Raw genomic sequence first — 16871 nt, 5'->3', positions numbered from 1 at the left:
CCACTTTGGCAGCAAAAACAGGAAGGCAGATTATCTGAATGGCTATAAACTGAGAGAGGGGAATATGCAACGAGACCTGGGTGTTCTCGTACACCAGTCGCTGAAGGTGCAGGCAGTAAAAAAGGCAACTGGTATGTTGGCCTTCATAGCAAGAGGATTCAAGTACAGAAGCAGGGATGTCTTGCTGCAATTATACAGGGCCTTGGTGAGGCCACACCTGGAATATGGTGTGCAGTTTTGGTCTCCTTATCTGAGGAAAGATGTTCTTGCTATAGAGGGAGTGCAGCGAAGGTTTACCAGACTGATTCCTGGGATGGCGAGACTGACGTATGAGGAGAGATTGAGTTGGTTAGGATTATATTCACTGGAGTTCAGAAGAGTGAGGGGGAATCTCATAGAAACCTGTAAAATTCTAACAGGACTTGACAGGTTAGATGCAGGAAGGATGTTCCTGATGGTGGGGGAGTCCAGAACCAGGGGTCATAGTCTAAGGATATGGGGTAAACCTATCAGGACTGAGATAAGGAGAAATTTCTTCACCCAGAGAGTGGTGAGCCTGTGGAATTTGCTACCACAGAAAGCAGCTGAGGCCAAAACATTGTATGTTTTCAAAAAGGAGTTAGATATAGCTCTTGGGTCTAAAGGGATCAAAGGATATGGGGCAAAGTTGGATGATCAGCCATGATCAGAATGAATGGCGGAGCAGGCTCGAAGGGCCAAATGGCCAACTCCTGCTCCTACTTTCTAAGTTTCTAAATGCGACTTAGCTCAGAACTAATTTGCAGCAGGACCAAGCAACAACATAAAATACCAATTTAATTAAAACAGAAAAGTACAATTGAACGCAGTTATTAAAATGTCACTAATACTAAATGGGATCCAGTAAAAACCACTAACTTTGTACGGTGAGAAACCCGAATAAACTTGGGTAACACAACGACAGACTGATCACAAGGAAAGCAAATTGCCAAAAAAAGACGGGGCTGGGGTATTAACTTCAAAGCAGGAAACAACCTACACATGAAAGTCAAGATTAGAGATTTATATTTGTTTGTATTTGTTTGTTTGAGTAGCGTGGCTACGCTCAAGTGTTATGCATAGATATTTATTAGGTTGACTAGTTTCTGCACTCAGAATTAGCTTGCTGCTCGCTTCCACACATGAACCCAATGTAAATTAAACAGCGAGGAAGCAATCAGATCTGTCTTGAGAGATCGTGCACAGGGAAAACTTTACTTCGTCTTTTAGGTTTTAGTTTCAACTCTGATGTTAACCTCATTCGTTTTAGACAAATTAGTAAACATCCCTATTCTACACATACCACAGCGTCACTTGCCACCTTCCGCTTCTCTTTTCCATCTGCTGGACACACGCTGTCTTTTCAAGCCACTCCGCACAGCGCGCGCCTCCTGTCAATCATTGTCCACGCCGGGAACAGCACTTCGCTTTTCTATTGGTGGGTAGAAAGCGATTGGGGGAGGAGCCCAGCAGTATCCGTGTTGTTATTGGTGGTAGGCGGTGTCAGTCATGCGGCGTTGTGTTTAGTTCTTTCCTGCTGAGTGGATGCACTGAGAGAAAGAGAGGAGGGGAAGGGGCGTGGGGTGAAGTGTCTGTCTCCAATCTCACAGACAGAAACCTTTGCGCTTTACTTATTTCCCAGACTGGGAGGGAAAGCGGACTCCTTTATTTCTATATATAATTAGACACACATATGTAAAACAATGCGTCTCCCTCGAAAATGTTGGACCTTATGCACCATAAGTATCATAGTCATTTTTTTTAAAACAAAGGACATAACAAGATCGGAGCACCAGCAAACGCAACTGGGGTAATGTGCATTATTCTTGTGTTAAATGAAAAGTGGTGAAAATATTTTTAAAGCAGTTTGCCTGCAAATCAACAAATGCAATTGGTTCGGTATATTAATGTTTAATTTTCTTTTGATGAACGACAATTATCATTTGTAATCCACAAGTGATAAGATTTTTGTTCTTGCCTTTTAGAGCTACTGTTAATGTTTTGGGAAGAGTTTTATGTACATTGACAATTGAGTTAGTTTTGCTGCTCAGTCTTAATGGTTCCTTTTACTGAGGACGTGGCTCGCTAGCGTTTTATTTGTAAAAGTGTTGGGATGGAATGGAAATATTTGTGGAAGTGAATCGGTGGGAAAGACAAGTCTGCTGCACGAAACAAAACCAATCCCCACCCCCTCGGTCCCTCGACACAACTCGTGTGGAAGAAAATGAGCAGGAATTTGACAGCGATGCTCAAACACGCACTGGTGCCACTGGCTATGGCAACTCTGGATATTGAAAATGAGCCGTGTTTCCGATCCAGGAATAAAACCCCTCCAAATCAGTGCCGTCTTTGTGTTGTGTTTTATTGAGTTGCCATCTCTCGCTTTTTCTCCAGTAGGTGGGCATGTGCCTGCACCTCAGATGTGGTTATTTGGTCTGGTACACACACTGAATGGTTGTGATTTGACTGATGTGTTGGTGGCAGTGAAGTCAAATTCAGCCCAACACTGCAAAAGACCACAGTTGTCTTCCGTGTAACAGACTTTGGAAGGGTACAGAACTATTAACCGATTCTCCTGTTAATGCTGATTTTACATTTTACCTCACTGTTTCTTTAATTAAACTGTCATTGCGATTTTTAATAAAAGCTAAATACTGCTGATGCTGGAAATCTGAAATAAAAACAAGAAATGCTGGAACCACTCAGTAGGTCTGGCAGCATCTGTGGCAAGAGAAGCAGAGTAAACGTTTCGGATCAGTGACCCTTCTTCGGAAGTGACCCGAAACATTAACTCTGCTTCTCTTTCCACAGATGCTGCCAGACCTGCTGAGTGGTTCCAGCATTTCTTGTTTTTATTGCGATTTTTAATATGTTTTACTGGCTTCCATAACTGTACAATGGGTTATTATTTTATATGAGGTTGCCATCGATTTTTCTGACTCTCCGGAATTTTATACAAACGGTCTGTGGAAACAAAAATATATATGTTCTTTTGTTCCGAAAGCTGCGGTTTGAGAGCGGAAAGTCAGTTCTCAGCATTTGTCAGAAAGTCATATAGTCAAGTGTCCGCTGGATGGTGTGAGAGATGGTTAACCAAGTCTGACTGTCTCTGGATGGGGGAGCTGTGGTAAGGGCAAAGACGAGCAGTTAGTCACCCAAGCACTGTTTACAAGTTAACCTGTGGCTGGATCGCGTGCGCTGAAAAAAAAGCAAGTGCCTCTCATGTCATAAACAGGAAAAGGAACCCGACCCGTCTAGCGAGACTGTTTAAGCAATCAGTGTGAACATAAGATGGTCAATTACTATTGAGCAATGTTCTTTCAACGTGCAGGATGCACATTTGGTGGCTGTACCGCGCGATCTTGGGTTGATACATTGTTGAAAGCAGTATCGATAGTAACTTAAAAAAAATCTTAATTGTTTCAGGGATGGAGAAGCGAGTCCAACCAGACTGATGGTTAATACTTCAAATAAAGTGAATAGGAAGAATGTGCTTCCACGCTTCGAGCACACAGTGGAGGGTTGGAAAAACAATGCATCCCTAGTAGTCAAGATCAGGTATAAAGTTAAAAATATGATCAAATGAAGTCATCTGATGTAGGCATTGGAAAGATATGTTCACATTGTAGCCAACACCACAATGCAACTAAGTACATTTAACTGCTTTTACTGTCGTACTGTACTGATTTCAAAATAATTAATTTCAGCAGGAAATGAGCAAAAACGGGATTTTGTTTTATGTTAAAACAGAACAGGAAATATACCACATTTAGCAATACATGTAAGATGTTTGCCAGGCCCTTGCTTGTATGTTAAGGCCACATTTTACACCCAATCATCACCCGGCAAAGATCAGGAAAGGTTTCAGATCTTGGAGCCGAGTAGGTATTTGTGCATTTACGCTTTATTTTCTCAGTTTTGCAACCAATTTATATGATCACAGGCCAGAGTAGAAAAACATGTCAGAGATAGAGTTGTTTAGATCTTCAGGAAAAGAATTGTAAAAAAGCATTTGTTGTTACTAGTCTAGTCACCATACTTCCTCTGCCCCAAGATACCTGACATCTCGCTGAACATTTTAAATTGTAGGCTGTGTTCATTTTATGATGTACATAATTGAGTAATATGAGCACTAATGATAGAAATGTTTAATGAACCAAGGGTATTCCTCAGACAATAGTTGATATTAATAGAGGAATGTCCACAGGGCTGTACAGTCTCTTATACTCACTGTTGCTATGAGAAAAACGTAACAATTAAAAAAAAATCTAAATCTGATATACAGTATGTAGCAGGTGCTCTAGCTGATTATTAGTCAGCTAGCTTGCGAAACTACTCAGAAACACAAATCAGGGGTACATATAATAGCGGAGAAAGTAATTTTCATGATTAAATTTTACAATTAAATCCTCATGTTGATGTCTATTTGCAGTTACAACCAAATTTCACTTGCACTCACTGAAAATTTAAATAGAGTGAGCTAGATAACAATGTTTTCAAAAATAAAGAGGAAAGAGAAATACTTCAATACACCCTCTCAACTCTGTCTAGAATAGAAACTGTAACAATGGACAGATCTCCGAAACGTATCTTGTTATCAAAAACAGGCTTACTTTACATTCAAATAGAGACAGAAGAGGGAGCGTGTGAGAGAGAAGACAGTAGATATTTCTCAGTGGCTTGCAAGACAGTAGTTGTGTTGAGAGGTTCAGATAAACTGTGGATAAAGCTTGAGTTACTCATTTGAACAGAGATTAGGCCACTGTTTTAACTGCACTGAGATATATCTGCTACAGTTTAAATACACACAGTCGTGAATTTTATTTTTGCAAGCATTTTCTTATCATTATGGCGCATTTCCGTTGCTATTTGAAGAAGCCATTCGAAGTAGCGATCCTGAAAGAATATTGACTTTATGGCACATGGCCTGCAGGAATATTGAATTTGTGACATAGAATCTGGAGATGTATTGAATTTGGGACATGGGACATGTGGTAGTTGGAGATTATTTTTTGACAGCGAATTGTAGGAAGAATCTACTTTGTATAGGCTAGCAGCAAAATCCTAATCCTAGTTACATGTCAGTAGGAAAATTGAGAAACTATGTGGCATATCCGTCACCCATAACTTTTTACAATTGCAGAAAAATCAGAATTGAAGTTCCCATCTGTGTTGTTTAGTTTAGCATATTTCATAGCTTCTTCTAAATATGTAAAACTGTCCCGTTTGTTTTTTTTTAGCTTATTATTAGGATTTTTTTTTCTATTTTCTCTTTTCCTCTCCTGAATACAGGGGTAAATATGATTCCATAGGTACCAGTCATTCCCTGGTACTTTTCACAAGTAGCATTTGTCATGTGTGAGTCTGGACAGTGAAAACTGTAATCTATTTGACAATGGGGGCATCATAGCTCAGCTTCAATATGCCTATATGCAATGGCCACAAGACGTGCATTTTCCAAATGGGAGTGGAGAGGGAGAGTCATCGCAAGATGCAATGAAGATAGCGATTTCTGGCTGGAATTCCCTTTCACAGACCAAAATTATTGAGGCCAATTGTAAAATTCCTACTTCCTGCCTGGGTAAGTTCAGCTAACTGAGCAGTCATTAGGAATAGAATCTGCAACTTTCCTGGTCTGCCTGGTTGGGTACATACTGGGCAGGGTTTTGACTCCTAACCACTACCCAGTGACTCCTGGGTGCACCTGTGTGTATATCAAGTGAAGAAAGGGTCAGGCCTATCTGTTAACCCCCCCCCTCCCCACCCCCATTACTGCTTGGTTAAAGCTGCTGACCCTCACTATCTGGCTGAGAGTTCAAGAATATTGAGGTACCAGGAGGTGGCTGATGCTATAGAAATTGTACCAAACATAGGTCAGGATAGAAGTGCAGAAAATTTATTTGGGGAAAATAAGTCTTTTTTTAGATCTCAGTTGTTTTGCGAAACTGCAATTCCTTATAATTTGGTACTATCAGGTGATAGGCTCTGGAATATGTCTAAAACACCTATGGAACATACCACTGACAATCAAATTTCAAATAAAATTCATACATGCCTGCTAACATTTCAAAGTACTCCCACATCTATCACAATACATTATGCAATATTTATCTATTTATTGAATTAGCACCAGGGTGTTACACTGGTTATTGCTGTTTTCAGTTGTGTTTCTGAGGAATAAAGTTTCCAGATGCAGTTTCCTGCATCACCGAAAGATATAGTATGTACATTATAATAATGCTTTTACTTAGAAAATATTATCTAAACAAGGGATTTTGGGATGATATCTATTATGTGGTGCCCAGAATGCAACTGACTTTCGGTTGTTAGAGCCATTAGTATTGGCCAAGTGCACAAGATACGTATGAAGCTTTATTCCCTTCAAAGCTTACAAGATGCTGTAGCTGGAACTAAATTGATTAACACCGTCAATTCTGATTTTAGTGTATTCAGCCGAGCAGTTCTGCTAAAAGCAGAAGGCCACTTGGATCTTTGAAACCATACAGCTGACGTTTTCTTTTAAATTTCCTTCTTTTTAAGAGACAACGGTGAGGAAGTTCCTGTTGCAGACATTACCAGTATTGACAGTCATTGTGAGCTGGAACTTTTTTTTTGAAGTTTTCATTTCCAATTTATAAATGACTGCATTTTGTATTAATGCAGAAATAGAGGAAGTGGCTTACAATAAGCACGCAAACAGGAAAGCCTTTACAATGCAGTAGCATACACCATCAGTCTGAACTCTTAGGAGTTTTAAGAAGTTTTATTTCCCTTCCTGTTGTGAAATCTGGAATAAATGACCATAACCAAGATTAATGGGAATCAACTTTGTTTTTAAAACTGTGACAAAAATGTATAGGATTTGTAGAATAGACACAGAATGATGCCCATTTTCACTTCAATTCTATCCCGTCCGGTCTTGAAGGCATAAAATTTTTGTGGAGTACAGCAACAGTACTCCATTATCTTGTGCCACATATGCGTTCCATATACAAGTCCAGGTGATAGCTGTTGCCAGATATTTGAGTGTGGGCAGCATTACAGTTGACCCTGATCCTCTCCTCAAAAAGGATTTGTACATCCTTCCTTTCCAGTAGGGGTCAATAGATAGCAAATTTGTGTGAAAATCCAGGGTGCTTTTCCATCCCTTTAAACCAGGGTTAAAGAGACTAACTGTAGCCAACTCCAACATTGCCCCATGAAAACAGCAAGAAGCACAGACCTATGATCAAAACTGGAATGTTAAACTCAGGATCTAATATGTGGTGCATTGAACCATTGGAAGAATCTGGAAATTCCCAGTTTATTCATATAACTTGTGTGAGAAGTTCCTTAAGAAATCTTTCTCACAAGAAAAATAAAAATGACATTTCACTGTTTCCCCATTGTGTATCCAGTTTAAACAATAGTTACAGCTTCTAGTACAGGCATTGTTCACCTTGATGAACTAAAAATTCAGTAACCAAGTGTATAATTTTGAAGATTGGCTATCATCTTTTTATGGAAGGAATTAGTATCTCAAACTGCTTAAGTTCTGCTCGCCATCTAATACAAGTGTTAACTAGCAGCAGAAGAGAGGCAGATAGAACTGGATTCTAGTTGTGGCCTTGATTTACAAGTCATACCAAGCTGTGGGGGCTGATAACAATATATTTATAGAATCAGGTCATCTGTGATGACACATTTTTGACTCCTCTCTTCCTGGCCCACGGTACATGACTTTCTTGGTTGATCATTTAGAGTTCTATCTATGCTCAAGATTCAGTATTAACGATTCTAACATTGAAATATTCAGAGTAAGAGAGTAGTGAATAGCAGAATGTTTTGGAAGCAACAGTAAATATGGGCTGTAAGAGCCCAGATTCTTTCCTGATAAATGAGAGCTACTCTAATAGAAGTCGCGTCTTCTAAGGTTACCATTTCACCACATTTGTACTGTGATACTACTGACATATTAAGTTCGGGGAAAATGTAATTATAAAAGATTTGAACCTGTGGTAATTTTTCAAAATCACCTACTGCTATTGCAGACTAATTCACTTTATCATGAAGACCCCACCCGCCAAGAATGAGGCAAATTAATTTTGTCATATGAACATTAATTTTAAACTGTTGCTGGACTGAAGAGATGAATTGTTTAAAGAGATCAGCAGTGGCTGGAAAAAAGTGCATACTAAGGGACAGTTGCCCAGAGAGACAATAGAACTGCTACCTGATCCAATTAATTCAAATGGATTTTGATCACTAGACATTGAAAGTGGAACAAGCCAGCATTCCATATCCCCCACACTGCAGGTGTCTACTAAGATGAAAGAAATCCACAAAAAACACAGGAGAGTTTGTTAAAAAAAAAACTACTAATCACATGACAAACCTGCTGGCCTGGGTTTGGTTTTGAACTGCTCACAGAACAGTTTGGGTCAGACTGCAACTGAATTTGAAGAAAGAGCCTCTCTCCTACCTGGCTGTCTCTCTCTCTCATGAATTTCCAGATTCACTGAAGACACTTCAGCCTAAAGGAAGAAGACTCCTACATCAAAACAAGTTTGAAAGCATCCACTGGGCCCCAACGAAACGCCAAGATTAACCTGCAATCAAAGACCCGACAGCAAACTCAAAGCCCAGCTAGTGCTTCAGACTTTTACCCTTTATTCTTGCTCCTTTTCTGTCTCTATCTGCGTGTGTGTTTATCACGTATGCATGCTCGCGTAGTCATGTCACGTATTCATAATCATTTTAACAGAATTAGAGTTTTAAGGTTAATAAACATCCACCTTTCTTGTTTAAATCCAAGAAAACCTGTCTGGTTGATTTCTTTGCCTTGCAATTGGAGAGCAGTGAACAAGGATTCACTGAGGGGATGTTTAAAATACGGTGTTTTAAAAATTAAACCCTGTTACGGTCAAACTAGGTAAAGGTTGAGAGGGGACCCCTAGACCCCTTTCTCACCTGGTCATAACAACTTGTATGTGAGATACATTATAGTAATGTGAAATGCAAAAAAGGAAAAAAAAATATTTAAAAGAAATAGCATGCTGTTAATAAGTCTAACACAAGCAGGTTGTATGAGCTGGTAGTGTGATCAGTCATTTCAACCAAGGGACTTTCAAATGATTAAGAAATAAGTGGAGACATTGAAGCATGTACAGTGACTAGAGTGCAAGGAATTTTAATATTTTAGAGATTTTCTTTTTAATTTTTTCCTTGAAATTCCTAAGGCAATTTGATACTGAAGCTCATTCAAAACCAAATAGCTCAATCAAAACCAAATGTGAGTGGTGAGTTGTTTGATTTGGACTTGTGAACTTGGTACATTATTGACCAAAAAATGCAACATTAGCAGGGTGAATTTTTTTTGAGGATGTGAGTTCTTTCATTTTCTTGCTCAACCCCTTGAGCTTTACACGGCCTGGAATGGTGACCTTTTCCCAGGCGCTAATGGAGAAGGGAACCAGAACAGCCCATAGACAACTCTCCCTTTGATTTACACGTGCAGTTTCCATACTGCCTTCTTTAGTAGCATGGCTGAGATTAGACACTCAGAAGACTGGGGAATCAACCCTCTTTTCTGCCACAGTCATGCCAGTTAGGTTGTTTATTTGAATTACTCGTGCATTGAAATATCACATTGAAGATGGCAATGAGGTCACTATAATCAGAGTTAAATGCATTAGAGATGATTTTCAGCTCTAATGCAAATAGGGTGGGTGCTGGGCCCACTACGTGCCTGCCCAATGGCACCAGTGGGAGGCACAGTCCATTTTCATAGTTCAAACCAGTGGTCAATGACATCACCTTGCAGATCTAGGGGGGAGAATCTGGGCCGTGCCCATGGAGCCAAACTGGAAGCCCATACTAAAAGAGGGGAGAAGCAATCTTGGGAGGAGGGGACACAGAAGGATCGGTAGCAGGCCTGAAGGTTATTTTGACACCAAGAGAAGCATTCATGCCCTTTCTGACAGCTCAAAGATTATTCAGAAAACTTGCTTGTGCTGTTTCCAGCCTGGCCTCCATCAATCCCATCAATCTCTTTAAGAATGCATGCTGCACCCACTGGAAACTGCATCAGGGTCCTACAATCGGAGTATGACCTGACTGAAATAAGATATCTGCCTGTTTGGGCAGCAGTGCTCGCCACCCATTTTGAGGCCTGCTGTATCATTTCACTCTGTAAACTCTGTTAATGCAACTATTATGTCTGAAATTTAGAAATGCAGCAGAGTTTCTTTTTAATTCTTTCATGGGATGTAGGCATTGCTGGCATTTGTTGCCGATCCCTAATTGCCCTTAACAACCGAATGGTTTACTAGGCCATTTCAGAGGGCAGTTAAGAGTCAACCACATTGCTGTAGGTCTGGAATCACATATAGGCCAGGCCAGGTAAGGAAAGCAGATTTCCTTCCCTAAAGGACATTAGTGAACCATATCTGTGAAATGAACATTTTGAATGCTGTTCGTAAGCTTTGATTGTAATTGTTATTCAAAGCATTACTTTTTTTTAAAATGTATGTCAGATGCGACCACTTACTGTGGCTTTACATTCTATTTATGCACAAAACAAAGTGTTTTCCAAGGAACTTACCATGTTGACGATGTTGTTTCAAAATAATACTCAAACCCTGCAAGTGCAAATCTGTGTGACAAGAAAAACTCCATCACATTCTAGTAAATGGTGCGTTAAGTAAAATGTGTTTTATTTTAAAGAAGGAGCCATAAACAATGAGTGCTTTTACAATGAGAGATTTTATACTACCAGAAAGTGTTGTAATAATGTAGTGTATATATTTTGCATCTTCCAAGAACAGAAGGAGCAGAACAACTCACTTTCACACTTGGAATTTCTGTACTGTGTAACTTAATGAGGCAGTTATAAATACACAGCCTGGGCCGGATTTTATTCTGGTGATAGGGGTCCTGGTGGCAGGCTGGAAGGTGGGGGGAGACCCTGCCTCGGCCCTCCATTGGACCCACGTTGCTATTTCACAGCGGGAAGCCAATTAACTGCCCGCTGTCAGGGATGCCGTCCCTTTAAAGGACAAGCTCCCACCTCCAGAACTGCCGGCCAGTCGGAGGGCCAGCAGCTCTGCGGTACTGGCAGCACCACCTGGAACAGTGGCCACTGCTGGTACTGTTGGAGGCTCTGCACTACGAAGACTAGACAAGGTCCCGAAAGAGGTGAGTGGGTCGGGGTGACATAGTGAGGTTGGTGGGGGTATCTTTCTGGGGTGTCAGTCATCGCCACCAGGGGATCCTTCCGGAGGCCCAGGCCATGAATTGTCCCAAAGGAGGGACCCCCAAAGGACGGACCCCCAACCCAGCTAGGAGTCCGCCAGTCTTTACCTGGTGGGGGGCCCGGGTGACAATGGGAACAGTGCCCTGCCGTTTTGTTTGTGCCGCTCGCCTCCATGTCTGCCTCCAAGGACAGAACAAAATCGGCCCACAATTTTAGTTTAGACATTAAAGCATAAAGCATGAAAGTAGGTTATTCAGTCCTTCTTTCTTTTGGGCCTCCTTATCTCGAGAGACAATGGATACGCGCCTGGAGGTGGTCAGTGGTTTGTGAAGCAGCGCCTGGAGTGGCTATAAAGGCCAATTCTGGAGTGACAGGCTCTTCCACAGGTGCTGCAGAGAAATTTGTTTGTTGGGGCTGTTGCACAGTTGGCTCTCCCCTTGCGCCTCTGTCTTTTTTCCTGCCAACTACTAAGTCTCTTCGACTCGCCACAATTTAGCCCTGTCTTTATGGCTGCCCGCCAGCTCTGGCGAATGCTGGCAACTGACTCCCACGACTTGTGATCAATGTCACACGATTTCATGTCGCGTTTGCAGACGTCTTTATAACGGAGACATGGACGGCCGGTGGGTCTGATACCAGTGGCGAGCTCGCTGTACAATGTGTCTTTGGGGATCCTGCCATCTTCCATGCGGCTCACATGGCCAAGCCATCTCAAGCGCCGCTGACTCAGTAGTGTGTATAAGCTGGGGATGTTGGCCGCTTCAAGGACTTCTGTGTTGGAGATATAGTCCTGCCACCTGATGCCAAGTATTCTCCGAAGGCAGCGAAGATGGAATGAATTGAGACGTCGCTCTTGGCTGGCATACGTTGTCCAGGCCTCGCTGCCGTAGAGCAAGGTACTGAGGACACAGGCCTGATACACTCGGACTTTTGTGTTCCGTGTCAGTGCGCCATTTTCCCACACTCTCTTGGCCAGTCTGAACATAGCAGTGGAAGCCTTACCCATGCGCTTGTTGATTTCTGCATCTAGAGACAGGTTACTGGTGATAGTTGAGCCTAGGTAGGTGAACTCTTGAACCACTTCCAGAGCGTGGTCGCCAATATTGATGGATGGAGCATTTCTGACATCCTGCCCCATGATGTTCGTTTTCTTGAGGCTGATGGTTAGGCCAAATTCATTGCAGGCAGACGCAAACCTGTCGATGAGACTCTGCAGGCACTCTGCAGTGTGAGATGTTAAAGCAGCATCGTCAGCAAAGAGGAGTTCTCTGATGAGGACTTTCCGTACTTTGGACTTCGCTCTTAGACGGGCAAGGTCCTTACTCTTACATAATATAGACTTTCTTGGGGTCTGAATTCACATAGTCCATTTACCTGCATTCTCCCAAAATAATCCCATTGCCTGATTTCTCTAAAGCAGGTAAATGATATTATTTAATATTTTTTTGTTCAAATAATTATCTAGTATCTTTTTAAACCTTGTACTCAATTTAGTAGCGACCATCACTCGAAGCAAAGCATTACACATTCCAATAACACGATGCATGAACAGGTTTCTTCTAATTTCCCCCTTTATGTATCCCAGTTTATTTTAAGATCATGGCCTCTTGTCTTCAATTGATCCACCAGGGAAAATAATCTATCTATGTTTACCTTGTCTGTTCCTTTTATCATTTTGAAAACCTCTAATCAAATTCCACTCCCACGTCTTCTCAGTTCAAAACAATAAAACTCTGGTTGCTCTATCCATTCCTTGTGACTCAGAACCTTCGCCGCTGGCCGGGTAAATCTGCATTGTATTTTCTCCAAGGCTATTATATTTGCTGTAGTATTGAGGAGCTCAGAACAGCATTCAGTGTTTCACCTGTGAACTGACCATGATTTTGTAGTGCCATTATGACTCTTTAGCTTATAATAAAATGTATTATAATGAAGAGGGAATTTCCAATGATGTCATTGCCTCATTTGATAAATAATACATTCTGACTTTTTTTTAATCATGTTGCCTTAGTCCAGTAAAAGTATAAAGTATATTTTCTGAGTGATTTATCATTTTTACTGAGTATTGCTTCTTCTAATGCAGGAAGGATATTCTTCGATTTTTAGACGCTGAGAGAGATATATCAGTAGTGAAAAGCAGCTTGAAGCCAGGAGATATAATTCATTATGTGCTGGACAGGCGCCGGACCCTCAACATCTCTCACAATTTGCACAGTCTTCTCCCGGAAGTGTCACCTATGAAGAACAAGAGATTCAGTACTTGTGCAGTTGTTGGGAATTCTGGGATTCTTCTGGGTAGTGGATGTGGAAAGGAGATTGACAGCCATGAGTTTGTAATAAGGTAAGACCCTTTCTACAACAGGAAGTTAGCACCGTAGCAGTTAACAATGGTTTATTAAAGCTTTGACCTTTGACCTGAACATAACAGAAACATTGGGCCCAATTTTAATTCTTTGTAGGTGGTTGGGTTTTGAATGGGTTAAAATTGAGTCTGTAGTGTAAGAGAGATAAACTCTGCAAACAAAAAAAAATTTCTTCTAATACAACATTTTCAAATTTCCCTAATTGAATGAAATTTCATGGGTTTTTGTGCTTGAAAAAAATCTGAGCCCAAAATAAAAACGGGCTTCGTAAAACAACTGATGTCTGGTCAAGTGCTACCAGTCTGGGCTAAGATTACTGGAATCCAGGGCAATGACAAAGGCTATTGCAGGTTTCATGGATTGTGCTACATAGTGACATGAGGAGAGCTCACACAGGCCATTGCCCACGTGTTGAGTTCCTGACCTTAATTACACCATAATGGGGAGGGGAAGATTTTCAATTCTCTTGGTTACAAGTTACAAAGTGGCATAGACAGAGGTCTGGAAAATAATATGGGTAAGAAAAAGAACTTACTGTTTATTAAAACATTTATAAAAATATAAATGTTTATTTATTAAATGGTCGATGTACTTCTCTTGGAGTATTGGATTATTATTTTTTATGAATAAAGGTAAAAACATTGGAAAGAGTTCAATCAGAAGGGTAAGGATATCAACTCTTAAGTCTTTGATTTATGAAGAGTAACAAATAAAGTAAATCTGCTCCTGTTGCAAAAGACTAAGTTGAACTTTTTTAAATTATAAAGGGAATCTGCAGGGTTGTTGTGGAAAAATACCCTGCCTCATCCAGAGAAAAAGAAACAGACATGTTTTATATGTATATATATATATATATATATATATGTTTAAACCTGAACTGATTATCATTAAGAGAGTAATTATTTCACGCTTGGGGGAAAATTATAACACTTTGTTAATTATAGTGGAAAAATAGGTATGCATAAAGAAGTGAAATAATACAAGTAGAAACTATAAATGCAGTAATCAGCCATGCTGAGCTTTGTTCTATTTCCTCCTAATCAATAACGGACTAATAAACATTAGGAAAAGATAAGTAAACAGCCTATACGTTTTCCATTAAGGTGTTGTTAAGATCATTAATGATGAATTTGTGCAGCATTTCACAGCTGCATAGTCAAACTGAAAAATGAGTATTTTACAAAAGCAAAATACTGCAGATGCTGGAAATCTGTAATAAAAACAGAAAATGCTGGAAATACTCAGCAGGTCTGGCAGCATTTGTGCAGAGAAAAATAAAGTTAATGGGCTACATTTTACCAGCTCGGTTCCTAGCTCAGTGGCAAGCATCAAAGATGGTGGGGCGCACGTGTGGGAATTGCCGGCCCCTCTCCCACTCCCACCCCCCCCCCCCCAGTAGCCTTACATATCATTCCTGCCCTCTCCCCCCGCAAAATACTTTGCTTCAGTACTTGACCTTCCCCCCACCCCCACCCACCCCCAAAGGTCAGAAACTTTTACCTTTACCCCTTCCCATCACCCCCTCGACCAATCAGGTAAGTTTTTTCCCTCTCCCACCCCCACACTGAAATACCTACCTCGTCCCCCCGCCCCATCAGTGTCTCATATTGCATCTCTGGTTGGAGACTTTGCACGAGAGTGTCGGCCACTGATCGGAATATCGGAGTGGGTCGGCCAGCGGGACGAGGTGAGTAATTATTCTTTCATTTACATCTCTTAGCATATTTAAAAGGATGTACTGTCACTGAGTGGCGGGGGGGGGCCACCATGAGGCCTCACCGCCGCTGATAATATGGGGCGAAGCCTTCCCAGCATCAAGGCCTGTGGCAGGCCTCAACCGGAGATATTTTCCGGAGCCCCCCCACGACGACCCCTGACGTCGGGGTGCTGGTAAAATTCAAATTTCTGGTCTGTGACCTTTCATCAGAACTGGGCAAAGTTACAAATGTAATAGGTTTTGAGAAAGTGAAAGCGGGAAGGGCAGGAAGAAGAACACAACGACTATTTAACTTTGGTTTAGACCTAGCATTAGTGAACTCAATGAAGGGACGATTTAGAAGTTTCACCACAGGCAGAGGCTAGGCTTAACTCATGGATCCACTCAGTTGAATGTTAAAAAAGGAGAGTTTGGGTACTAAAGGGAAGTGATTCAATTAAACAAGTAGACTTTTCTTGCCTTTTCTAATATTCTTCTGCTTGCTTGGTTGACCAGAACTGTGCTCAGTGCATTCTCTGGGAGAAGGAGGGAAAAACAAAACAAAATTTTAAAAAAAACTTGATTAACCTAATTAGCAAATGAATGGCTGTTCTTGGCTGTGTTAGAAGTGATTGGACAGCAAGGGGAGTTAGACATTTTAAAAGGAGCATGTGGGTTATTTTCGAAGATGCATCTGGGCATGGCACCCCCAAATATTGATATTTGAAGCTCTGATCAAGACCCCAATACCTGACTTGGGAGTAAACTATGACACCATATTATCTTTCATATTGTAAAAACAGTGGAGTCTATATTCAACTTGCTGCCCGGATGTAAAATTGCCTTTGTGGATCAACCGGTCATTGTAGACATCACCTGATTTTTACTTTGATTGGTTTTAATGCAAAGGAAAATTGTATGGTTTCTATAACAGGCAGTTGGTTACATGAATACATAAAATGTACAGTGTGAATGTCCCTACTACACAAGTTGTTCTTGCCACAAAATTTTTGACTGTTTGAAAATGGCCAATGCTTTAATCTTCTCTTCATGCATCATATACGTAAACATTGTAAACTTACTCCAGATGAGGTACAATTAAAAGCAAAGAGCAGTTAGCAGGGAGGATGAAAATAAATAGTAGTTTTTTATAAAAGCAATACAGGCTTTTGACCAAGATTTGAGAATAAAAAAATTGAGCAGTTCCCTATCATGAACCTAAAGACCTAAAGACCTATCATGAACCTAAAGGGTGGGTCAAATGGACATTTTAATTTTTTCATGTTTTTAAATGTATTATTAATTCATCTTAGGGACAAAGAAACCTATATTGTCTTCAGGCTATGTTGCTATTTTTTGAGAATAATCAATAAATTTTCATTATAACTGTAATGATATCTTTATATTTCCTAATTAAGTTTGTAATAATAGCTGCAGTCATCATGTTTCCTATAACTGACTGCCTCGTTTAATAATGCCCATACTTAGAGCAAATGGACAAGTTGAAGCTTTCACCATCTGACTACCTAACTATATGTTATCAAATAATAATTTGTAAGAC

The 16871-nt window shown here is 40.6% G+C and overlaps 2 protein-coding genes across 2 annotated transcripts in view; one reads left to right on the top strand and one right to left on the bottom strand.

The window, feature by feature from the left end:
• LOC137369107 (membrane protein FAM174A-like) overlaps positions 1 to 16871 on the bottom strand; it is a 259893-nt gene that overhangs the window by 5516 nt on the left and 237506 nt on the right. The gene's annotated exons all lie outside the window — the stretch shown is intronic.
• Positions 1584 to 16871, top strand: part of st8sia4 (ST8 alpha-N-acetyl-neuraminide alpha-2,8-sialyltransferase 4) — a 78265-nt gene continuing 62977 nt past the window's right edge. Inside the window, exons 1-3 of the mRNA XM_068029759.1 lie at positions 1584 to 1828; positions 3445 to 3576; positions 13335 to 13592. Coding sequence (XP_067885860.1) covers positions 1722 to 1828; positions 3445 to 3576; positions 13335 to 13592 — 497 coding nt within the window. The 5' untranslated portion in view covers positions 1584 to 1721. The remainder of the gene's footprint in view (positions 1829 to 3444; positions 3577 to 13334; positions 13593 to 16871) is intronic.

The sequence above is a fragment of the Heterodontus francisci genome, chromosome 4, assembly GCF_036365525.1.
Source record: "Heterodontus francisci isolate sHetFra1 chromosome 4, sHetFra1.hap1, whole genome shotgun sequence".
Taxonomy (NCBI): domain Eukaryota; kingdom Metazoa; phylum Chordata; class Chondrichthyes; order Heterodontiformes; family Heterodontidae; genus Heterodontus; species Heterodontus francisci.
This window is presented reverse-complemented; position numbering and strand designations above follow the sequence as displayed.